The 24,722-nt window shown below is 49.6% G+C and overlaps 1 protein-coding gene across 1 annotated transcript in view; it reads right to left on the reverse strand.

Moving 5' to 3' along the window:
• GRIK4 (glutamate ionotropic receptor kainate type subunit 4) overlaps positions 1-24,722 on the reverse strand; it is a 194,561-nt gene that overhangs the window by 27,431 nt on the left and 142,408 nt on the right. The window contains exons 7-10 of the mRNA XM_068418410.1: positions 24,305-24,358; positions 12,088-12,249; positions 8,263-8,415; positions 7,113-7,217 (exon numbers count right to left, since the gene is read on the reverse strand). Of these exons, the coding sequence (XP_068274511.1) occupies positions 7,113-7,217; positions 8,263-8,415; positions 12,088-12,249; positions 24,305-24,358 (474 nt within the window). The remainder of the gene's footprint in view (positions 1-7,112; positions 7,218-8,262; positions 8,416-12,087; positions 12,250-24,304; positions 24,359-24,722) is intronic.

Raw genomic sequence — 24,722 nt, forward strand, 5'->3', positions numbered from 1 at the left:
AGCAGTGCTGACGCGGGGCAGACACCTTCCAGCCCTGACCAGCTGCTCCACCTTGGCGGCGGGTGGTGAAACGAAGCCACGTTCTCAGCGGTGCTGCTCCGTGACTCATCTCCTCTATCTGCTGTAATGGATGCCAACTACTCTGATTAAGTACCTCCAAACCCTTGGATTCAGGCTCATCAGCGGATGTGCCAACAGCTCCACGGACAGCCTAATTCACCCATCCAAGCACCAGTGTCGCTGCAGCAAACCCAGTTCCCATCACCTGTGGCACGGATCAGACCCCCAGCACTTGGGAGGACATCGTGACTCAGCTGTGACGCAAGGCAACCAGCCGCTGCCTTCAGCCAGGGGGAGGAATATTCAACAAAACCTAATTTCAACTTCAAGAGCCTAATCTCCCTCCCTCAGAGCTCTGGGCAGGGAGATCAGCACCTCCAGCAGCTCCTGCAGAGCATGCAAATTAGGCTCTTGCTCTCTTATACTCCCTAAAAGAGCCTCTGTTTTTTCTCAGACCAGCAGCTGAGGGAGGCCAGCTCCCTCTGAGACCCCTTCTCTCTCCTTTTTCTCTTGCAAAGCTTCTCTGCCCTCATCAGGTCCCAGCCCTCTGCATGCCGGATTGCTGGCCACAGCCTAAGTCCTCTGACACCACTGAAGTGAGCTGCTGTGGCCCTACGAGGTAGCGGGTGACCCCCAATGTGTAGGGGTGTCTTCACAGCTCCTGTGTAGCCACTGTGCCAGAGCAAATCCGTTCCTAGTTCCCTCGTGCTGACACAAGCCGTCTTGGGCACTGTCGGTCTAAGGCAGGTTATCCTTTCGCTGTGCCACGGTTGTCAAGGTGGTAGGAACAAATCGATTTCTCTTCTGTCAAAGAGCAATCTTATTATGTTCAAAGAGGTGGGTGGAAGGCGACGCAGAGCTACGGGCCAGGCGGGTGCACTGCCGTGGAAATAAACGGGAGGCACGCTGATTTACACCGCCCCAGGATGGACTCCACGCACTCAGTCGCTTTTCTTGGCAGTGCTTTGCCTCTGGCATGACTGATGGCTCGAGGACTTCAGAGTCACTTCCCAGCTCGTGCATCTGAGCCAAACAACCTGAAACTGCAGCCATCCTGCTACGCTGTCGGCAGTCTGAATCGCCCTGGACGTTGAGGAGAGGGCCCAGTCCTTTCTTCTCCTGGCTGTCGCTGCAAATCCAGCCCAAGCGACTGAGAAGCCGTTACAAAAGTGGCCATCTGCGAGGAGTCCCAAATCCAGTCTCCTCACCTCTAGGCACAAGGAGCAGTGGACAGCTTACACTCGACGGCTCTGCAGAAGGAAAGCAGCCAGGGACAGCAAAGGACAGTCACGTGCACGCCTGCTCTCTTCCCTGGCTGGAGTCAGGGCACCGGGATGCAGCAGCACAGGCAGATCCAGCTGAGTCCCCAGGGTTTGTTTACTCTGCGGATAACACAACAGAGATTATTCCTCCGAGCTGTCAGCCCCTTCGCCAACATCAATAGCGCTCTGCTAAAAGCACCTGTGATGGCAAGGACCTCTGAATGTGCTGGAAGCATTAGCTCTCGGAGGCTCCCCACCAACAGGAGAGGCACTGGGGGGTTATTAGCCTCACCTCACAGACAGGGAGATGGAAGCACAGCGACAGAGTCTCAGAGCAGGCTGGGAGCAGGTCTTGGGCATCCTGTCCTCTCGACCGCTTGTTGTGGCTTAACTACCATCAAGCTCGTAGCATCACGGTGACACGATAGCGCAGGACTCATCTCTGGGAACAACAGTCCCAAACTGGGACATTTACCACGTACTTCACAGACAGGGAGTCCCTGCAGCGCACCTTTAGCTTGGTGCGATGGGGTGAATTTATCCCAGCTGTATTCCCCGACTCTGCACCAAGGTGCTTGCCTCTTGCCGTGATTGCTGAACAACAGACCCTCTGCAGCAATTGTCTCTCTAAGCGAGTGATCAGTCATAAACATTGCCTAATTTTTTTTCTCCCACATTTCACAACCAGAGATTAGTGACAGATTAACTTTAATTTTAACAGCCCTCACTGTTCTCACATTTGTCCCTCCCCTGCTGGCATACTGAGACTAATTGACTGCCTCCTCCTCTGACAGCGCAGTGGGTTTGACCTTGCTTTTAACACAGCACCAAAGCCAAACACTCCCATGTGCCGGGGCACTTCCACCCCATCCTGGCTTGCTCCAGCTCACCACTGTCCCCCTCGCAGTATGATAAAGCTACTAATTGACTCCTCACGCTGTTCGCTGTTTCTGAAGTGTAATGTGTCAGAGGATGTCTGGGATAGTCAGATCTCTCCCTCTCTTGCAAGATGGATGTCAAGGTGATTTTAATCATCGCTACCTATGCATAAAGAGCCTCTGAAAAACAGAAAACATATTCATCTGCAAAATGTGTTAGAAAACAATCAACTGCCCTACACGGACATGGATAAGATGATCATGTTGTTAAGGCTCAGGACTAGGACTTCAGAGTTTTTAGGACTCGGGATTTTTTAGTAGCGGATATGATTCGTCCATATAAATACACCAGGTGGAGGAGGTCCAGAGCAAAGAGGTAGAACAGCTTTTGAAGCTAAAATGATAGCGTTGGCGCAAAAATAAATAGATATAAACCAGCCAGAAATAAACAGGCTGAAAATTAGAAGAGGGTTTCTAATGATCAGGGGAGCTGAAGTGATGGCATACCTTTCCCGGAAGAGCAGCGAGGGCAACACAACCACCTGGTTGCAAGCTGGAGCTTGATACCTTTGTGAGAGGGATTATACGACCTGGTGATAGCCCGTGACCTGTAAGGAGAGCCAGCCCCATCCTGCCTGCAATGCCTGTGAGCATCTCGAGGCAGAAGGTCTGTCTTGTTATGCGTCCTTGTTACAGGCAGGGAGCAAACACACAGTTTCAGTGTGAACCAGCCCAAAGAGCCTCAAGCCTGGAATAAGCAAGGAAGTGTCACTGCTCGTGACACTGCTCCATCCCCACAGGCAGGCAAGGTCCCTCAAATCAGCTGCTCTGCAGAAGGCGTTATTTGGATCGGTGACACTTAAAGATTTCTCACCTCCGTAGGAAATCACCAGCAGCTAACGCGATGCAAGTGGGGCATTCCCAGCTCGCTCCTTCAGTCCTTAGCTCCTCCGTTCAGACGCGGCCACGTTAACGATGCCGGGGCTTTCAAGCTCCTTGTGGCATGAGATGACAAAATACCACTCAAACTAACGACTTTAATGAAGTCTTCTGCTCAGTGCCCCGCAGGCCTGAATGGCCGCTGGTGGCAGGGAGAGATGACATAGCAAGACTCCTCCATAAGCTTCAGAGGCACCACAGGTACTTACCACCCCCTCTCCTCAGCTAAAAATTGAAGTGAAGCCAGCCCTGAATACACATGTCTTAAAACAGGCAGAGGACCGCCACTGCAACAAACCCAGATACCTTCTGGGGTCTGACTAGCAAGCACTGTCCTACAGCTTGCATTCATCACCTCCCCTTCCTCCGTGTCCCCAGGAAAGGGCAGGAGTGCAAAATGCTATCATCTCTCATCAAGTCTGTGTTTGGAGAGCCTTGTCAGCACTAACAGGAAAGACACTGTGCCAGGAGGAGATACAACTAAGTAGGTACTTGGTACCCAGTGCCTTCATTGGCCCGAAGGGGAGGGAATTTGGGGGTGTCGGGGAGGGGAAAGGGAATAAAACAAAGAAATGAAGGCAAGCCCTCAGAGGACACTGCACACGTCTGCCACGTGGTTGGCACTCCTGAAAGACACTACTGCAAGACTGACACCAGCAAGGCAAGCAGGCAAAAGCTTCCTCCACAGAGGTTAGCATGGGACACAGAGAGCGCCAACCACTAAAACCTGTACAGCCACGAGACACGCACACAACCCACCCCTGCGGCCACGCAGCAACCCCCATGATCCCCTTCCTCCCCAGACGTCCCCTTCAGACAACATGATTGACACCTGGCATAGCCCAGGCAGGACCTGATGGTGGCATGCACAGAGTTTGTCGGGTCCTGGGGGGCAAAAGACATTCAGGTCTTGGCAGGATCTGACCCTGAACTCTTGCTGGGGGTAACAGCTAAAGAGGAACAAGTCCCATCGAGGCTGATTAGCGGCTTCCGAGTTAAAAAGGTTTGATGTGGCAGGGACTGCGGAAGGTCTCAGAGCTATTGGCTGGTAACTCATCTGTATCTCATCAACATACCAATTAGACACCCCAGTCACTTCCACTGCTCTGTCTCAGGACACCAGCAGAGCCTTTAGCTAAATGAAATGGTAATTAATCGGCCGCACCTAGGACCGGGCGAGAGCAAGGGGTCACAGGCAGAGCTGGGGACAATGTGCCCATGGCAGGGCTCCAGCCCCAACAGCAGCTTCCCCTGCCCACCCTGCCTCTCCTCTGCACACTTGCCTTCCCTGGGGCCGCATAAATCACGGCCCCTCTTCATTGCCTTCTCCTGATAAGCTGCCAAACCTTAGCTCTTGGTTTACTGCAAATCACTACACTGAAACCGGAGGGGTGTGCTGCAATGTTTTTTAAAGGGGCAAAGAAAGGGAAAAAATAAAAAGATGACATTTACAAACTCAGTCCTTGTCAGATCTATGGATCACCAACACATTAATGAGTCTGTGCTTTATCGCGCATCCTATGAACAGAGAGCAGCTCTCATATGGCTGGGGAATAATTTCCACTAGTGAAGCTAAATCAGGAAAAGACACGTTTGGTGCGTTACATAAACGTATTAAAAATTGGATGTCAAAAAGCCCTGTTTCTCCTTGCCCAAAAGCAACAGCAAGTTAGAAAATCTAGGTGTCTCTAATTTGTTTGCTGGCTGGATCAGCTTCAAAATTCGGTGAATTCTCTATCAAAGCTGATGAGCTGGAAGTCCCTGTGGCTTCAATAGATGGAAGGAGAGAGAGAAACAGGGAGAGGGAAAGAGAGAAAGACAGAAATGGGCAGAGAGCGTGAGCTTGATTAAAACTAAGGAGGGAATAGGAGTGTTTCAAACAAGAGCTTGAGCAAATCAGTTAATATAACCCTTGGGAACAAGATTGTCTTCAGGATGTGAATGTCTGTTCCTTACCCTGTCCCCTCATATGGGTTTAATTAAATGCTTTCTAGTTATTTATTTAGTCATTTGTATTACAAGAAGCCGGGCTGGCGAGAAGAAAATAACCATCTATGGCACAGCAGCATGGTCTTTGGCTTCCCTTTGCTGAGACGGAGAGGACGGGCACGATCAGGCAGGACCCTGCCCAGGTTTCACAGCTCTGTCCGGGGATGCCTTTCCCAGCCGGGCACATCACAGGAAACTCTTGCAGCCTGCAAGGGGTCCTAACACCCCTCCGGGCACTGCTATCAGCCAGGCGGGACCCCTGAGAGGGGCTGCCTGAGAAGGGGCGAGCAGAAAGGCTGCTGCAGGCATACGGAGCAGTTTTATGGAGACTCACTCCTCCCCAGTGGGTTCCTGACAGGAGAGGGCTTGCAGCTGCCACCGGCTCTCAGCAGGCAGCTGCACACGCCAAGGGACTGCCCCGGCCTTCCAGCACCTCCTTACTGTGACTGGAAGTGATTCATCACCACTGCTCTCCGATGGGAAATCTGAAAAGCTCAGTCCCAGCGCAGGTTTCCTATTTACCGAGCCGCTGCATGCAACAGGTCAAAGAAGGCTTTCTCCTGTCAACGTGGGTTTGTGGAGAAGGGCTCTGCGGAGCTCTGGGAGAAGCGCTGCTCCAAAAGGACCTGTGCGTTTAACGTGAACTCCCTGCCACGTTTAAACACAGCAAAACCATAGCTGTCGTAGTGACGTTTACAGCGCTGGCTTCTTCAGCTCCGGCTGAATGCGTGCTCTTATTAATGCAGATGGGCTTGCATCTGTCACTTTTGCTCAGAGTCTGATGGGTTTGGGAAACGTTTAAAAGGGCACTGGTGCTCTGAGAGATCTTACTATGGGGAAAATGCCATCCTGATCTCCCACTCACTCAGCCAAAGGCAGCATGAAAGCTGAGCTGTCACTTGACAGGTAAGAACTGGCAGGCAACATCCTTGCCAAGGCTAAAATTCACTGCTGCCCGACCAGGAGAGATTTCCTAATGCCAAAATGCTCATCAGCGTGGGGTAAGATACAATAGCTTTTGTTCTCTGCCAGCGTCTAGGAGAAGTGGCAATCTCCGAGAAAAGGGCAGGTGTGGAGCTGTCAGCAGGGATATAAGACAGATGAAAACCTTTTTTCTGGGACTTCCATTCTGTTTCCTGAATGAGGTTTGGATTTATCAGTAAAACCCTAATTCCTTGGGCTTGTGTCCCATAATCTCAACAGTTTGGTATCTGTGGCCCCACATGGGTACCCTTAACCTTAGCCAAAGCCAGAAAATATCCCTTGGACAGAAAGAGGGTAACAAGGAGAAAAAGGACCAATGCTGTGAGGAATGTACAAGCACTGAGACAAAAAGCAAATGAGAGTCTGAGCTAAGCAAAGCTGTTGCAGAGGAACACACACCATAAACCGAGCAGTAAATTATCTTGGGCTTCCTCCCGCACGCCAGGCTGGGGAGAGACGGTGGGGAGCTCCTGACACGGAATTGCCCCCTTTGCTTTCCCTTCCAGAAGCACTTGTTTGCAAAGGTTCGTAGTACCCTTTTTTCCCATTTCATGGGAAATTCTCCCGTTTTTCCTCATACAAATAATTTTGAGCACATGCGTCTCCACAAGCTTAAGAACACAAGTGTCTTGAGCGTGAGCTTGTATCTAGCACATACTTCCTGCCCTGAATTATCTCCTGCACAGGAGGGTTGCTGTGACAGGACAGATATTGGCTCTAACATCACCACCTCAGGGGCCTGATACATTAAGACAAATCTAAATTATCTCGAGACACGTTCTTCATGAAGTGAAACCCGGTGTGTTTGCCAACCCAGGCCCAGTGAGAGCTACCCCGACAGCCACGCCGTTGCTTGTCACTTGCTGAACGCTTCATCTTGCAAAGAGGGGTGTCTGCAAGCCCCTTCGGCCCCCGCAGCAGCAGCCTGAGCCAAGCCCTTGCCAGGCTACGCACAGACTGTCCCCGGGCACCATCCCCGGGGCAGCGCGGCCGCTCTTACCTGTCGGAAGCCGCTGCGCGTGTGCTGCAGGATTTTCAGGGCGTAGTTGGATCGCTGGCCTTTGCTGTTGAATTCGATGTGGCCGGTGAGACCTTCCAATTCTACCTGTCCAAGAGAGAACGAGTTACAGCGCCCATCGAGGCGGCTCACCCCACCACCCGCAGTAGCCCGGGGTGGTGGCCGCTTGCCTCACGCACTGGCCATCCCCCCCCGCCCCGGCAGGAACAGCAGCGCAATCCTCGTGTCTCAATCCTAAATGCTTTTGGAGTCTGGCTAGGGTAGCACTGAGAGATGTGGAGAGGAGCAGGAGAATCAGCAGCATGAGGTGCAGGGCTCCCCAAATTTCTTTGTACCAGCTGCTCTGGAACAGTTTTGAGAAAAGTTTTGAGTGTGAGAAAAGTTTTGAGTGTGAGAAAAGTTTTGAGTGTGAGAAAAGAAAAACTCTTCTCCAATAAGAGTTCAGTGGAGCTGAAGAGTTGTGTTGTCTCTGACTAAGGGTGAGATTTAAAGCAGGGTTCACATGTATTTATCAAAGTGATACAAGGTGCAGGTTCAGCTGACACTTCCTTTGGGGGAAAAACAATCTCATGAAATTTCCTCACCTCATGACATTTCAGTTGCACCTCAAACAGACTCAGAAAACATGCTCCTTCTGCGTGGTCAAGCTCAGCTCTTGGGAACCACATTGCCAAACTCCAACTATTTCACAAGGCTGAAATTTCAGGGTCTGTTCTCATGCCAGAACTAGCCTTGATCGCTTCCAGCAACCACACTTTTGGGTTCAAAGGAGCCCAAACTCCTTCATAGGGATACTCACATCTTGCCACTGAGCTCTAAGCAATTGTACTGCATGACCTTACATCAACTCAAGTTCACTCAAAACAGAGTTCAAATCACTTAGAAACATTCATACTTAAAAAAAAAAATTCATTGAATTCCAGGTTTTCTGCAGCAAAGCCTCAAAAACGGAGTGTTTCATGTCATTCCAAGGCCAGTGACAAACCAGCCCTCAGATCTCCTCTCTTTTCACTCCCAGTGCTACCTTCAAACAGACTGACACTCTGTGCTTGAAAACTGTGCCAGCACCAGCATGTACATACACGCCTTTTGCTTGCTCCTAACACACCAGCAAACTTCAGTCCCTTCTCACCATTCTCAGGTAGTTCATCAGGCTGGTGCCGTGCTGCCAGATCTGGGCAGACCCACAGGACAGGGGCTTCACACCGATCTCCTGGCTCCGGTTCAACTCCTGCACAGCAGTCACCACAGCGTACACAGCATCGAAGAGCAGGGCGGAAGAGAGCTGTGGGGAAAAGGAAGAAAAACACTGAGACAGGAAGACAAAACCCGAGCCTCCCACTGCACCTTCGGGACCTTGCAGCAAGCAGGAGAGTGCTCGATCCACAGCCTCAGCGGGGGTCAGAAAGGAGCAAAATCCTTGGCCTCCTCCGTGCATACAGCAAGCGCTGCTTGCCTACTATTCTGCTCCAGCAACACCCTGCACCCCATATGCATCCATCCGAGGACAGGGAGACAGAAGCAGTGGTGTGCCTGAACTGCTGTGATGGTGTAGGCATCACTGGGGCAAGTGTAATCCCATTGCCAGTCCCAGTCTCACTCCGCCTGTTACATTTCTTCTTCTCTTCTTGCTTGCTTCCCTACCCTTTATGTCTCTGCTTGCTCGCTCCTCAGGGTTTCTTCCATCACTATCATCTTTCTACCTCTGTTTGTCCCTTCACATTCCTTTCTCAATTTCCTAAAGGACTAACCCTTTCTAATCAGGGCATGGTTTTTTGGTGCTTTGGTGACCTCTGATCAATCTGCTGGCCAGGGAGAACACTCCTGAGAGCATCAGGTTTGCAAAGTTCTTAAAACCGGCAGCTGGGTAGAATAAAGATCCTGTGCCTGCACCCACAGAAGAAAAGATAACTGTGCTGCTTCAGCCTTCATTAGGCACCAGAGAGTCCCCCTTTGACTACTGCTTTGAAAGGCAGATCCATAAGAAATGAGGTTTTGCTAGATTTGCTTCTCAAGCACCTGAGTCCTGGCTTTCAGACCCTGCAGAGGCCACCTAATCCCTTGCTCCAGCCTCCTGTTTCCTGCTGGCTGTTACGTGCTCTGTAAAGGCATTGCTGAAGGAACGTCCAGAATCAGAGCTCATCCCCTCTCCTTCTCATCTTTGCTTTGTTTGCTTTTAATCAGATGTCTTTGTCCATAAAGCCTTGCAAACTGTGTTTTTCACCCATGCACAACCGTTTCAATGTTTTTGATCTAGTTAACAATCAGCCGTTTGCTCTCTCCTGTTCACTGCTGTGACTAAGATTTCGCTTTTAATTATTGTCACCCCCTGACTCTGCTGGAATTAAGCCGTTGCAGCTCATTACTATCAAGGCTACATTTTCCTCATGGCTACTTCTGAGATCATCCCCTCACCATCCCAGCTCCTGGCAAAGGGTTCAGTCTCTAGCCTGGGGATCCTTTCCCCCACCTTACCCTGTTCGGGACTTACAGCACTTCAGCAGTAACTGCATCCCCTACTCCTCCCAAAGCCTGATTAGGTTTATTCACTTCTGCCAGTGGCCCTGCAGGGACAATCTCACCCAGTTCAATCATCCCAGCGAACCTTTGGCTTCAACTGCGTAACTAATTTGAACAGTCAGCCAGACTTAATCCTGCTTGATCTTACTCAGATCAGTGATAAGATCTCATTGACCACAATGGCCTGGGATTAGGCAGTTGACAAGCAGCACAAAACCTTAAAAGGTACAAGCCAGTACGAGTTAAAAGGCACAATTCCAGCCTAATGCAGGCAAAACCCCAAACACCAGTCACCCCTCACTTGTCCAGCCCTGGTACAGACTCACATTTGCTCTATCACGTTCCTCCTGCACATACCAGTTTAATCTGTTTTAAACAAATAGCACCCGGGGACTCTCCAGTGAGCACTGAGCAACCTGACTGGCATCTGCCAGTCTTGCATCTGACCTGTCTCCCAAAGTTTCATCATCTCATACAAAATCAGAATATTGGCCCAGCATTTTTAATTGCCTCCTGTTGGGTTTTCATTTCCATTTTCCCTGAGCAGTTAATGATATCTTATTAGCTGGTGAGCAAGAGACTTGGAGATATTAGTGAAGCATTTGACATTATTGATTGCAATATCCACGCAGATTCAGCAAGGGGGGTCCGTCACTGCTCTCGTGTACATGGCCTCAACTTTCTTCACATCACCTATAAAATCTCTCACTACTTTTATGTTCTCATTTTATACCACAGCTTTGTCACTCTGTCACAAAAAGCCAATTAGCCTGTTAACAAATTGACTCTCTTCCTTGTGTGCAGCATCTGATCTGTGCAGATCCCTGTTGTTTTTGTGCCGTCTCTGCAATGTAAGCGCTCTGTGACAGGCTGCACATGACACACTTGGTAAGCTCAGCGGTGGCCCTCCACTCGCAGGTTCATGGGCCTTGGAGGACTTCCCTCTATCCCTAAAGCCTAGTTCTTGACAATGAAAGTTGCTGATAAAAATTGCCACTCCATGGATGCCTCATCAGAACAAGGCTCCAGACAAGGGAGCAGATGGTGGGCTGGGCAGACGGGCTCGCTGCTCCACTCCCCTGGGCACACCGCTCAGCTGCACGAGGAGAGGCTGTACCCGAGAACTAAGGAGGTGTCACAGGGTACAACTGTGACACAAAGCCCTGGGAACAACTCACCAACTAGAAAGGGTCAAGACACAGATCAGCAGCCCTTGCGCACACCAGCTGGCAGGACCATTCCCACCGGTGTCCTCAAGACAACTAACGCTATCGGCTGCCCTGCGCCTTGGGAGCGGGGATGGTGCCTGAGCCCTACCCGGGCACACTGCAGCTCCTTGGCTGGGTGCAGCACACCTTCCTCCCCACACACAGCAGGTTAAGCATGGTTAAGTGGAAGATCCCATTTTATTTTTTATTTACGGAAATCTCCCACGTAAAGGCTATGTTTAAAGGTAAGCTGATCTCCAGGGAAACATGAACACGTCTGGCTATTCTGGGATTTGCCATGTGTGGGGTTTTTTTTCTTTTCTTCCTAAAACATTATCATCCATATCTTTGCCCCCAAACACAACACAGAGAATTAAAACCATTAAAATCCTGTGAAACAGACTTTACAATCTGGATTTTATTCAATGTCATAAACACTTAATTACAAACATCTGTTTTAGCCTAAATTCTAATTACCTAATCTAGCCATCTGTAATTTGAATGATTTTCTCTGATTTCCTTTCTTTGCAATGTGATTAATGAGAATGGCATTAGAGCAAGCAGCTCCCTCCCCCTTCCTCAGATGCTTTCTCAGCTCTAGCAAGAAAGCCCTGGGATTTTGCAGCTCACAGGAAACCTCCCTCCTGTCACTTCCAGCTGTTGAGTTTCCTTTTCTCTTTTTACTATGAGCTATCCCACAAGATATCTGCTTCCCAGGACTACATGGGCAAGTTCTTACACTCAGCTCAGGGAGATGAGACCTGCCAGATTTCCAACAGCAGAGACAATGCATGGCAAAATGGTACTGGATCTCCCTTGCAGACACAGGAGAGGAAACACATGCCTGGGAATATTTCACTTCACCTCTGCTCTGTATCTTCACCACCCGGGGCAAGGCACCTTTCTCATCACCTGGGACATCACATATTGGTGATGGGAGCCTTGCTATGAGCATAGAGCGAACCTTCACATCATCAGAAAGAAATAATCTTTTGGTTAACACTCTCCACGAGGGTTGAGGAGAACTGAGTCCATTTTCCAACCGTGGTGTAGATTCCCTGACTCTGATATAACGGGAAAAGTCACTTCCCTTCCACGCCTCAATTCACACCGCATTGCCAGTGTCTGCTCAGAACCAGCCCACAGCTCTTTTCACAAGGTTCTCCCGATGGATTATAGCAGCTTCTGTCTCAGGGAGGCTGTGGGCGATGAGAATGAATTTTACTTACTGCTGGCCCAGTAAAAGGAGCATGATCGCAGTTCTCCTGCCAGGACTGGTTGAGGCTCTGGACAAACTCTTGGAAGAAAGCGTGAGACTGGTTGAAAATGGAAAACCCCAGGATGTTGACTCGGTCATCTAGCAGGCTGTCCAGACGCTGGAGGGAGAACTCCTAAAGCAGCCCAAAACAGAAAATGGGATTAGGGAAAAAAAAAAAAGTACCAAAAGCTTCAGAACCACTCAATACCCTTGAAGGCAAAATGTGACCACGCAGCTACCAGAACCTGCATGTGAAACCTACCACCTCCCCGCTGGGGCTGAAATCCACCCACCATTCTGCCAGTCACGAAGAGCCTGGGTGCTAACCACAGCTCAACTCAGTGGGCTGCTGTCTCAGGCTTTTAATAAAGATGCCAGCCAAGTCCAGTACTTTATTGGCCAAGTTCCACAAAAAGACCAAAACCCCTCCAGAGCGGGTTCGGGGAACTTTTCATGTCTGAGCTGTGGTTCCTGCCAACCACGCCTTGTGTTATTCTTTGTGACTTATAAACCAACTCTTCTGACAGGAGGTTCCCTGTCATGCAGAAGTTACAGCAGAGGCAGGGAGGTGGATGATATTTTTCAGATGAAGCCAGTAACCTGCTATAACTGGCCAGAGGTGGTCAGCTCTGTTGTGGGAAGCCTAGAGCACAGAGCTCCTCAGCAGAGTTATGCTTCCCAAGCAACGCTCTCTCCAAGGCACTCCCAGAAAAAAAACCCTGCTGCGTTCCCCAGGACAACACTGCTGTGCCTGGGTATCGCTACGGCTGAGAGCCCCAGGCAGTGCGAGCACATGGGCAATGGCTGTCCATCCAAACCCTGGGCAGGAGCGATCCCCAGGCCACCAAGACGACCAGACTGTGGAGACCCATGTCTGGAGAGAAATTAATGTCCTTCCTTTACTATTTTAATTTCCTCAGAGAGCGCCCTGAACTGGACCCCAGCCTGGGCAGTGAACATCATCTGCTGAGTGAAGCTGCTCCATCACCACCATATCCAATTCACTGATACAAAGTTTAAGCTGTTAAATTAAATCTGTTCCTCCCCACAGGGCAATCCTGCCCTGCTCCTTCGTGCCATCAGGTACCAGGAGGAGATGCCCGTCACAGGACATCCTAATGCCCCCAGGGAGGGCAGGAAGATGCTTTGACTGTGGGCTTTGACGCAGGACCCATTCTCTTGCATTTCTGAAGAGCAAAGTGGTAAGAGGTATAAAAAACTGTATTAAAAAATAAAAGCAAAAAGGGAGAGCTCTATTTTGCTACTCACATCAATGGAAGCAGTTACACGACACAGCTAGTTTCCTGGAGAAGAGTCCAGCCCTCCTTGTCCTATTAGCAGGAAATAATGGTGCCTTCCTCACTAATTTCTCTTTTGCTAATTGCTAAAATGGAGTGAGAAGGTGGGAGTAATAGTTTCAGAAACTGCTGGATACCCGTTCTCTTCCATCACTAATACAAATGTCTTTTGGCTCTGTGGACTATGAGATCTCAGCGAGTCAAGTCATTTTTTTATCTTTCCTGTGTACGTGTGCACGTAGGAACAATGTCTGTAAATCTCCGAAACATGGAGTTACAAGACTATTGCAGCACGGCAAACTCCCACGGGAATGTGCTCAGACACAGAATTAAGTGCATTTTGGACACAACCGCATTAACGTTAGGTAACATGAAATTGCCTGTGAACTATTGATTCATTTGAATGATATTATCCTCCTGCCTTCCTGACAGGTTATCCATTTACCCACAGCATCCTGTCAACCCGTGCAACGAGGGCAGATGGCTAATGAGGACCTGGGCCCGAGGAGATCCTGGATGAAAGCAGAGCAGCAGGAGATATGTTGAGCCCCTGCAAAACACTACCTCCCCTGAGCCAGGAGGCAAATTGCATGGGGGACATCACAAGCAGCTGCACAATTGCCCTCTTGGCTTTGTTATAGCAGAAAGAAAATGAGATGTTAGGTACCAAAACAGCCACAGAGTCCAAGGCTTCAGTCTCAGGCCAGACCGCCCCAATCTCAAGGCAGATGAAATTAGTGCCTGCCTTTATTATGCCTTTTCTCCCCTGAAAACAATTCTAAGCTTTTGAGGTTGCTCAGGCCCTGGCAGGTTTGTAACACTACTCCTTGAATTAGCAACTCCTGGGTGAGGAATGAGCCCTGCTGCTCTCAACTCACACAGGGGAAACTGAGGCAGGGGCACGATTTGCCCCGGTCACACAGCAGTCGCAGGGCTGAACCCACGGGTACAGTCTGCTCGGGCTGGATGAGTGACGGCGTCAGTGCCAGCCCCCAGCTCGGCTCCCTGTGCAGCTTTTGAGAGGGACCCCCGCCTGCATCAGCCCCATTTCCCTGGGGAAATTCCCGCGTCCCACCAAGGATGGAGGCAGCTGCCCAAGCTCACCACCTGACAAAGCGAGCGCAGGCAGACCCAGATGTGCTGCCCCTGGAGCCAACAATTTGCTCTGGTTCAAATGTTAACAGCAGCATTTTTCCCAGCTCCCATCAGTGGTGCCTGGTCATCACGAGCTTCAGTCTTTTCCGACAGCCAATACTCTCCATATCCGTCTTTTTCTAGGCGAGCCTCCAGCTGCAGAAAACCCCATTTCTGTTGCTGTCACGCTCATAAAGCACCCACCTCTGTAACACACAGGGATCACACTGCCTGTACACGACACCTTCCCTGCACTGCTCCCTGTCCCTTCCCTCTGCTCCACTCCAACCCTCTGCTGTTTTACCATCAGACGTGCCCAGGAGCATTCTGCGGGCCCGGGTCAGCAACAAGGAAATGAGCCCTGAGCTGCCTGTGCAATGAGATTGGAGATAAACTGTCCTTGGGGGACACACTTCGTTTGCAATGGGATAAGAGAGATTTGGTAAGGTCAGGCTTGCTACGGAGGGCAAAGGGATGAGAGCGTCCGGCTACTCCAGTAGCTGCCGGCTCAGCTTCTGTCCCTATTTGTTTTTTTTCCCCCTTTCCTACACAAGCATTCACAACGCTTGACATTTCCAAACCCACGTTTTGCAAACACAAACTCATTTGCCATTCAAGGCCTGCACCGCTGAGCTGATTTCCCGAGCTTGATGCCCCATCCGTCAGCCCTGCTCCTACCTCCCTCCCTGCCCTCCCGACGGCGAGCGAGGGCTGAGCCTCCGACGCTGCCTGGCAAGAGGCGAGCACAGCCAGAAGGGGTGGAAAACCCTGCTCTCGGAGCTGATCTCAGATGGCTCCTCTCACCGTGTATTTGCATGCAAGCGTTAACACATTTACCTTTTCAAAGATCAGACTGAGGGAGAGAAAAACTGTTCAGATTTGAGAAGCGAGGCTCAGACACGTGAATGCCTCTGTAGATGGTGCACAGGGATTTGGTATCAGATCCAAGGATTTCTCATTGAGACGTACTGAAGCTGACTTTTGCCTAAGCTAGGAAAAATTTTAAATAGTCCGAGCACAACTATGGTATGCATACCTGACCTTGCCTTGACTGCTAGACAAAGCTGGTGGGCCTAGTGCTTACACTGCAGAGCCTCACAGCTGCCTTTCCTCTTCTCATATAGTTACTCTTCCCTATCTGCAGTGCTGGCTGGTGCTTTTGCAGGCTAGAAGATCGCTTTCCAATGCAATAAGAGCATGGAGCCATTAGGAAAATAACTTACACCTGTCAGCACATTCTGTTTAATGGGGGACTCCCAGCCCTGGTGCCCCTTGTCCTTCTCCACCTGTGCAAATACAGCTTTGTGACCACATACTTTTAGGTAAGATCAGGGTATCTGGTGAACACAAGAGGGTGCGAATCAAAGAGATGGGTGCAAACAGAATCTCCCTGATTCCCTCCTACTCCACTGCCAATGATTTTTTCCCTCCCTACACTGGAACAATTGCAATAGTTGACCAGCACTTTGCCCTCTGTCTCAGTCCAGCTCCTTTATGCCAACCGGTGCACCCTGAGGCACAGAGAAGACCATCAAAAATCATGCCAAGGCTAATTTCAGGTACACCAATGCTGGCTGCCTGAATTCTTCCCCTTCTCAGTCTGTTGTTTAAAGCACCCACCAAAAGTCAATATTCTGTTTCATGAGATCTCAGAAGAAGCAGGCCCTGAGGGTCTGCAGCCAAAATTAATGAACTTTTACAGAAGACTGACCCCCAGGCTTTGCTCGAATCATAGCAAATTCTTCAGCAGCCCCAGGCAATTACAGTGTAGATTTTCTGACTTCTGCAACAGGGCTGCAACCACTAAATATGTGCTGTTAAATAACAACACTTAGCAATTCTACGGCACTCTATATTTTCAAAGTGCTAGGCACACATTAGCTAATTGAATACAAAGGGGTTCCCTGGGAGACAGCACTGGAGGAGTTATTAGAGGACGAAGTCACTCTTGGGTTTCTGTGCTCCATGCGGCACTCGACCTGCATTCTCACTTTACAGCAGCAGAAAAAACCTATGGAGTGACCTGAACATTTAGGTCATTGGGAGAACCCGGATAATAAAAGCCACGCAGCCAAGCTCTATAATTCATGATTTTAAAGCCATCAGCTTGGATTTTCTGGCATCGCTCGCTGCGAGTTACAATCGGGAGATTTACAGGCTATAGTCTCCGTTCCATTAGGAACATAAACCCGTAAGGTGCAAGTGCATTACTCAGTGCAAGTCCCTCGACTCGCACGTTCGGATCGCGTGCCAGCTGATCCCGACCGGGACTCAGCACACAAACCCTCTCCCACCTCAGCCAGCACCAGCAACGGGGCTCCCACAACGCACTGGTGGGTTTCTGATGGAAGTCCCCCTCCTGCCCTGCCCGTTTCGCTCTGGCTCTGGAACACGACAGCAGTTCCTCACAGTGTCACAGCACAGTGCTGCGGTAACGTACAAAATCACTGCTGCCTTGCCCCGTGGGGAGTCCTGCCAGGAAATTCTTACTTCCACAATACAGGCAAGAAACTGAGGCACAGATCAAAAACCGGCAAGCGATTAAGAACCTGACAGCACAATTCAGCCTAAGAGAGACACGGATAAACAACATGCCTTACAATGCAAACCATCAAAGCCAGCATTCATATTGAAGCATGTAATTAATGAAGTATCCTCCCAAACGCGCACCTAAGTGATCTACTCTCAGACTAAAGTACACCCCACAAATGATGTCCAGGTCTTCCCATGCTACTGGCCCCGCTGCCACCGATCACACCCTCCCTCCCAGGTCTGGGGAGAGGTTGGGGACTTCTGTGTGGAATGGGCCAGTCAAGCAGGTGATTATTAGTGTCGTAACAGGCTGCTGGATAAGCAAATGTTTTTTAAAGTGCAAAGCTGCGAACCCCCGAGACTCCCCCGCACTGCCCCGCTTCGGTCTCACTTCAGCGAGCGGCTCCCGGTAATTGCCCACCCCGCCGTGTGAGCTGGCCAGTTTGCTATTCATCGCTCTGCATCACCTACTGAGCTCCTTCCAGCTTTATCGATTTCGCTGGTGATATTGCGCTGCATCCCATTTGTGTGCGCAGGACCTTGCTCCCTGACTCGATTCTTATCACATTTTTAATAACCTAGATCACCTGGGAACCAGGGAGATGGCAGCCACTACCTGCACGCTGGAGACAAGTATAAAGATGGTCTTGTTTAATTTTTAGTGACTCCAAGGCCTTCCCACACCCTGCTCGACTTCACCCCATCCCGAGCCCCTGGAAGGAACAGGATTTGCTCAATTCAACCTACGCTGACAGTAAGATGTCCCCTCCCTCCCTCCCTCCTCTCTCTTGCTCACACACACACATGGTTATCTTCCTCTCTTAATTACTGCAAGGACTTTATTGGATTTTCGGATCTGCTGATTAGCAGCCTCCAAAACACCCTCTGATGCTGTCATTGCCCAGTGCTCAGCAGGAGAAACTCCTGGTGCTGTAAGCTCAGCAGGCTGCACTGACTTCATTCCCCTCAGTCCCAGCCAAGGATCCGGCCCTCTGATGGCGGTGAAAGCTCATTTACACCAGGCACAGGCTCGCTGTGGGTCCAGAACACACTGTACTCTTCCTTCTTTATTTTTATGTGGGATGGGAAGGAGAATACTGGGCCAAGGTTTCCATTTCTCTATTATTAAGCCCTCGCTCTGGCAAAACTTCTGTTTCAAGAGTATTTGGTGCTTAGAAAAGCTGTCACCCTCCAAACACAGACTTAGAGTTCCCATACGGAGATTGCCTGGCAGCTTTTATACAGGAGCCAAACCTTCAGCTAGTACAAAGTCAGCACAGCTCTGGTGACTTCACTACCGACATCACTGGATGCCGATCTGCATCATTATTCACCATTTTAGGGTTAACCAGAGGAGATAAAGTATCTCAGCTCTTGGTTCTTTAGGCAAACGAAACTCTCCCCAGGGAGTCTCTCCCCAAGCCACGGGTGGCACGACCAGTACGCTTAGTCCAAAGGGGCAGAAGGTACCATCCTGGTCCTATTTACACCAAACAGATCTCATGCGACTGCTCTGCAGTTACTCCAGGTTTTCACACTTCAGGCATGAACAACATGTTGAATCCAGAGCAAGACCCTCTGACAGAGAGGGGAGCAGGAGGACTACTCTTCCTCCAGGGACACCCAAGCAACGGCTAAAACACGGATTCCTCACAAGGAGTTTGAAAAGACTTTGAGGCTCCTGGGTCACTGTGGTCCCCCCACAACTCTCTCATACTCATGGAGATCATTAACAGCAGCAAGAGTACAAGAAGGAAGAAAAACATGCAAATCAACAAAGGACACAAAACACAGATTAAAGTGAGTGATGTTCCCAGGGGACTGCTGGTACCTCCCATCCTCCTCTGTAACACAGAGGCACACCAGGGACCGCTGCCCGAGCATCACCACTGGCCTTGTGCACGGCTGCGTGCTCACTACATGCCTGGGACATGTGGCCCCTGCAATGGTCTGTTCTTCACAATCTGGCACCAGTGACCAATTTCTCCCCTGAGATCATTGGACCTCCTCTGTTAGATGTAGCTGTGGAGAAAATACCTACCTTTGCCTCTCTGGATCCTGTTGCCCTCAGGGCTGAGCTGCTGAGCCTGTTAATCATTCCTAAGCTCCTCTAAGAACACATTTATTTATTTACTCAAGTGGACAATATTATGTTAAGTGCTTTATGGTTTTCTTGAAAGGCTCAGTTTATTTATAAACTATTGACAGAGTCAATAAGTTTATAATGGGCCACATGTAAAAATCAATTTCTCTGGAAGAAAAAAAGTCATCACAGCAACAAATTGTGGCCTCTTGAGTTGGTAAGTGGATGTGGGAGATCTACCCCAGGCAGTGTTATTCAGCTGTTCATGTAGTTACAGAACAACTGTGATCTCAGTGAACTGGGGGACAATTTAGGGGAACTGTCCATATATATTCTGGTTGCTCTTACCAAGTTGATGCATCATAAAAGCATATGCTAGTAAGGATGGGTCTTTTACCTACTCATGCAAGGAGAGCTATTAAATTTTGGAGGCTGTTCTACAAACGAAAGTGCTTTAGGAAAACACATTGTCCACATCCTTAGTAAAAGCCATTTACTTCAACTTCTCTGCAGGGAGCCTGAGGCTTGAAGAGTGACAAATCCTCAAAGAGCAAAGAGGTCAAGTGCTGACAGTGGGACCTGAAAAGCACAGCTCTTGGAAAACAACAGGTAGAAAGTCTGAAAGACATATAGGATATGACAGCATGAGGGCAGAGTAAAAGAGAGAGGTTTGCTCTCACAGCAAAAGGCCTGGGCTGTATCCGAGAAAATTATTTACTCAACAACTGGAAATCAAGCACAGGATGGACTCTAAACAACGCATAAAGAAGACCCAAGACAGGTAAGGTAGCACAGGCAGCAAAACGCAGGGAGGTAGAGTTATTGCTTCGTCTAAATCCTCCTTTTCTCATGCTAACTAGAATGAGGAGAAATGGCTTTGGCATCCTTGCAAGAACCTGATTTGTTTGCCCTGCTACCACATGCCACTGAAAATATGAACCATAAATCCAGGGAACGATCGGAGCTCTACCAAATGGTTTGCATCAGTTACTGGGAATCAGGAAGGCTGGCTGGACTGCAAGGTAAAATTTGTCAAAGTACAACAAGAGAGTCCGTGCTCTTCACTTGCACAAGGGACAGCGAGGGTGCTGGCGGCTGGCACGCCTGGTGCAGCGGGGCCAAACACCACAGCCCATGCTGGACCTCACACCACAGAACCAGACCCAGAAAGAGAAGGTCAGTTCACCAAGAGAAGGTAATTTCACAAAGCACGACTAAAAACCTAAGCGCCACAGCCCTGGTCAAATACTAAGCTGTAGTCCACTTTCCCTCTGCTTTACTTCACATCATTCCTCCTCCCAAGGGATGTCACCGTAACGACAAGCTACCACTGAAACATGTGATGTTGTCTGGGTGATGTAGACACTAGTTTCCCCTCCAGTTCCAATGGGGCATCCAGAGCAACCATTCAGCTTTGAAAACCTCATCCTATATGAAGACCAACCTCTTTATAAATCACTAATCAAAGAAGAAAAAACAGGAACCAAAAAAAAAAAAACCCACCAAATCAAAACTGATTTATCTGGTCCCTGGAAATTGAATACGTCAGCTGTTTTATCAGCAACACCACCTCCGCACAATATTGTCGGGGAACAAAACTGCATCCAATGAATAGACATCTGACTCAAGGCACTAGTAAAACTCCTTTACACCTTCCTTCTTACAGTAATAATTGTAATTGTTTCAATTATTTCCATCTAATCTCCTTGATAAATGTTTTGAAATTTAAACCCAGCCTGAGGTCCATACGTTATATTAAAAAAAAAGAGAGAGGGGGAAAAAAAAGACAAAACCAACAACAAGCCACACAGAATTAACAAGCTAAAAGAATTAATTGTAGCACAGGATTTTGGAGGCATCCAACACCCCTCCTGCTCTGTGCTGCTGATTTCAAGGATTTCCAGCACTAGTAGGAACATTTTTTTCTATGCACAACAGCCTGCTTGCAATGCTCTGTTTATGCACTGGCATTATTCATACTGTTACTACTACTATTATTATTATGGAGCACACCATCGCCCCCTTACACGGTCACAAGCTGTGTGGATACACAGAAAGCCTGTGCCCTGCCGGGGAGTGGGGAAGGGACAACAAGCAGCTCTAACCTCATCTCAGCACCGCACAAACCAAGGCACAGGGAGCAGCTGGCCCCTGGGTCAGCGTTTGCCATTAATCATCAGGAAATTTCAGCCCTCGCAGAAGGGTAAGTCCCAGAGCAAGGGGGTTTGTCACAGTGTGGAGAAGCCAGGAAGAAACTTGGGTCAAATTGAGATTTCTTTGCAAGGGGACTGAGGACAAGGGGTGCTCAGTGGCCACGAGTACCCCGTACGCAGATGGATGGACGTGGGGAAGAAAAATGCAACAAACCTGCTCTGTTCTGCGAGTTTCATCAGGACTCCCAGAAAATTTGTGGAGCTTCTGTTGCTGACAAAAAGGGTCCCTTGAGCTGGCTGAAGGAGACTGATAATGAATTCGCACGCAGTAAATTAGCCTGTGGATATTTTTACATCAGGCTGCTCGCCTCAGCTCCGATGGAAATGTATTGGGGGCCGAGGACTTCCTCCTCATTTGCTCCCGCAATCTCCTGCCAAAGGCTGGCATCTGCTCCAACGGCAGAGAGCGATGCTGACGCTATCTGCAGTCGTCAGGCTGGCTACGGAGGAGCCATCACCCCCGAACCGCTCTCCCCACGGACCAGCGCCAGGGGAGACGCAACAACTTGCCTCCATCTAACGCTCCACAGAGAGAAGAGCTGCGACACACAACTAGCTGTCAGCTGGGATGTGCTTATTAAATAAAATTAATGCTAGAAGACAGAAACAAAATTCCTCTCTAGTGCTGCCGGGCAGGTGTTTAATTCAGCATTTTATCCCTTTTTCTTTTTTTTGCCTGAAACAGTTCTCCATCTCCAAGTAGCTTAATGCTATACAGACTGTCTATTCCCCTTCTGATGGGTTCTCCCCCCATTTAAAGCCATCTTTTTGCTTCCTCCCCTTGACAGCAGTTCACTATGATTTTATCTTTTCTATTAGGCAGTGATTGCAAAACCTCAGAGGGTTCATTAGAAGCTTGATAATCCCTCCAGATTTATTAGTCTAAATTGCTCACTCCCATCTCTCATCCCCATTTAAATATTACTAATTTCCTTAAATACCTCTTCCATCTGCCCAGGTTTTGCCTGATGTCACCTTTCTTTAACTGTCCCTGCCAAAAATCCAGTTAGTTCTGCTGAGGGCTGGTCTTTTGGACAAAGTGGTAAAATAACCTGGGTAAACAGATTAATATCCTATGAGAGTGAATGGCCACAAAATTCATTTCTTTCTCGCCTGCCTCAGCTGCCATAACTGCATTACACTAGATTAATGGGTTTCAAAGACAAATTTCACCTCTTGACCTCAAGCAAACGCTTAATCACACCCATGCTCAAAACTAGTGTGGCAGGGAGCTTAATTTTTATCGTTATTTCTGTTTGAGCACCATCCAGGAAGATGGACTCCACTGCGCTGGTGATGGGCACAGAAATCCTTTATGAGGTGCATAGTCCTGGTCCGTGTGGTGCACAGCGACTGCTGGGACTGGGGAGGGCAAGTGGAAGAAGAAACAGCTGTTGGGACCAGCAGGCAACTGGAAAACTACTTGCTGAGACTGGGAAATGACTGGGGTTGTTTAGAGTTGTGAGTAGGATCTGATGGGGGTGGCCACCGTCCCTTATCAGCTCTACCAGCAGCACCAGCACAGCTATGTTCTGACTCGAGGCTGGCACTGGGGGTGAGAAATCACAAAGCAGTAGCTACTGCCTCGAAACAAGGGACCTTCACCCCCCGAGGGCACAATCCCCATGAGTGGCTGATCCCCTCCAGGTACACCCCTTCCTTTTGCTTTCCTGCCCAGTGCCGATCATTTGCACAGGGATAAACAGGAGCAGTGAAGCTTGTTCCTGCTGGACCGATATTGAGCAAGGTTAGGACCTATGGATCGAGCGCTAAGCAGGAATCAGAACGCTATTAGTTCAGGTAGGAAGCTACTGGCTTTGTCTTTTTTTTTTTTTTTTTTCATTTTTCTGACATCTCCTTTCCCTTTTCCATTCCCTGTCCCAGTTGCTCTCTTGGCTTTCAACCCCTCCATTTCCCTCCTTCCCCCTCCTCCTCCCCACTCCAGCTCTCCTGCCTACACGTTTGGCTTCATCCGTTCCCGTCTGTCTCCCACCCAAACACAAAGCGTGATTCAGCTCTCGGCTTTCCTGGCACACGCACACCCTGGCATAAATATTAATAGAAATTAGAGAATATGAGTATCATTTGGGGTTGGAAGGCACCTCCACTTAATCATCCAGCCCATCCTGCCGCACTCAGGTTTCCATCATCCCCACACCAGCATTAACAGGTAGGTATCTGGTCTCCCCGTCTATAGCATTTCCCCCACACCACTTGGCAGCCTCTTGAAGAGCCTTGTAGCTGCTGCAGCAAAAAAAAAAGTAGTTTCTCTGATGTTTATTTTGGGTTTCCTCCTGCTGCTGCCTAAGCCCGTTACTCCTTGTTTAGCACAGTACTCGGGGATTTAACCCCACAATCCCCCCATTAATGTTATTAGTAGCTATAAAGCCAAATCCCCAGGGGCCATGCTGAAGATATACCCTGCTCTGCTTCTCAACATTTATGGTATCATCCTTCCTTTGTCTCACACATCCACTCTCAGAGGCACAGCAGAAAAGCATGGGGCCGCAGTGCCCTCCACATGCACACCCGCATTGCCCTTTTCCCATTGCAGGGAACGTGCTCTGGGGCTGACACCTCCAGCATAACCCTCCTGAGCCCTCGGTCAGGAACTGCCCGACTGCTGGTGCTTCCCAAGGACCCACACACCTCATCACCCCCTCCAACCACAATGTCCTCACATCCTGCCTCGGGCAGCTGCACGGTATCGATGGGTGCTGCCGGGCACCCATCGGCTTTCACCTCCCGAAGGCCAGGGCAAGACTTTCCCTGACTGGTGCTCAGGTTTGCAGGGGGACACCCCTCCTCGCCTCCCTCCCCCTCTGCAAGCACATGGCTCTCCCCAACGCTCCCACGGGCCGGGGAGATCAGCTCCCATTAACATGACTCTACACGCGCATAGGAGAAAAGCTGAGAAAAACATCTTACCAGATTAGTGAAGATATACGTGTAATAGGCAGACGCCATTCCCAGTTCAGCTGCCTGTGAAGGAGAGGAAAGGAGATTAGACCAGAGCCTGACAATCTTCAATCTCCACTCTGGCAAGGCACAGACTGGGCCCCATTTGCTCTTTCATCCTTATCGCTCCGTGCAAGCGCTGCTGCCTTCCTGCAGGCGGGGAAGGGTGGGACACAGCAACACAATTTGACCTGTGAAATTAAAGGCTGGGGAAACCAATTTTTCAGTAGGACTGAGCCTACCTCTGAGGTCTCCTCTCCGCGACAGCACCGACAAAGCAGTTGCGCAGGGGCTGTCCAGCAGAGAGAAACCATCCAGCACTGCATGAGCTCTGGAGGCTGCGGGCTGGGGCTGCAGGACCTCACCTCTCCTTGCCAGGGTCTGTACT

This window comes from Nyctibius grandis, chromosome 25, assembly GCF_013368605.1.
Source record: "Nyctibius grandis isolate bNycGra1 chromosome 25, bNycGra1.pri, whole genome shotgun sequence".
NCBI lineage: Eukaryota > Metazoa > Chordata > Aves > Nyctibiiformes > Nyctibiidae > Nyctibius > Nyctibius grandis.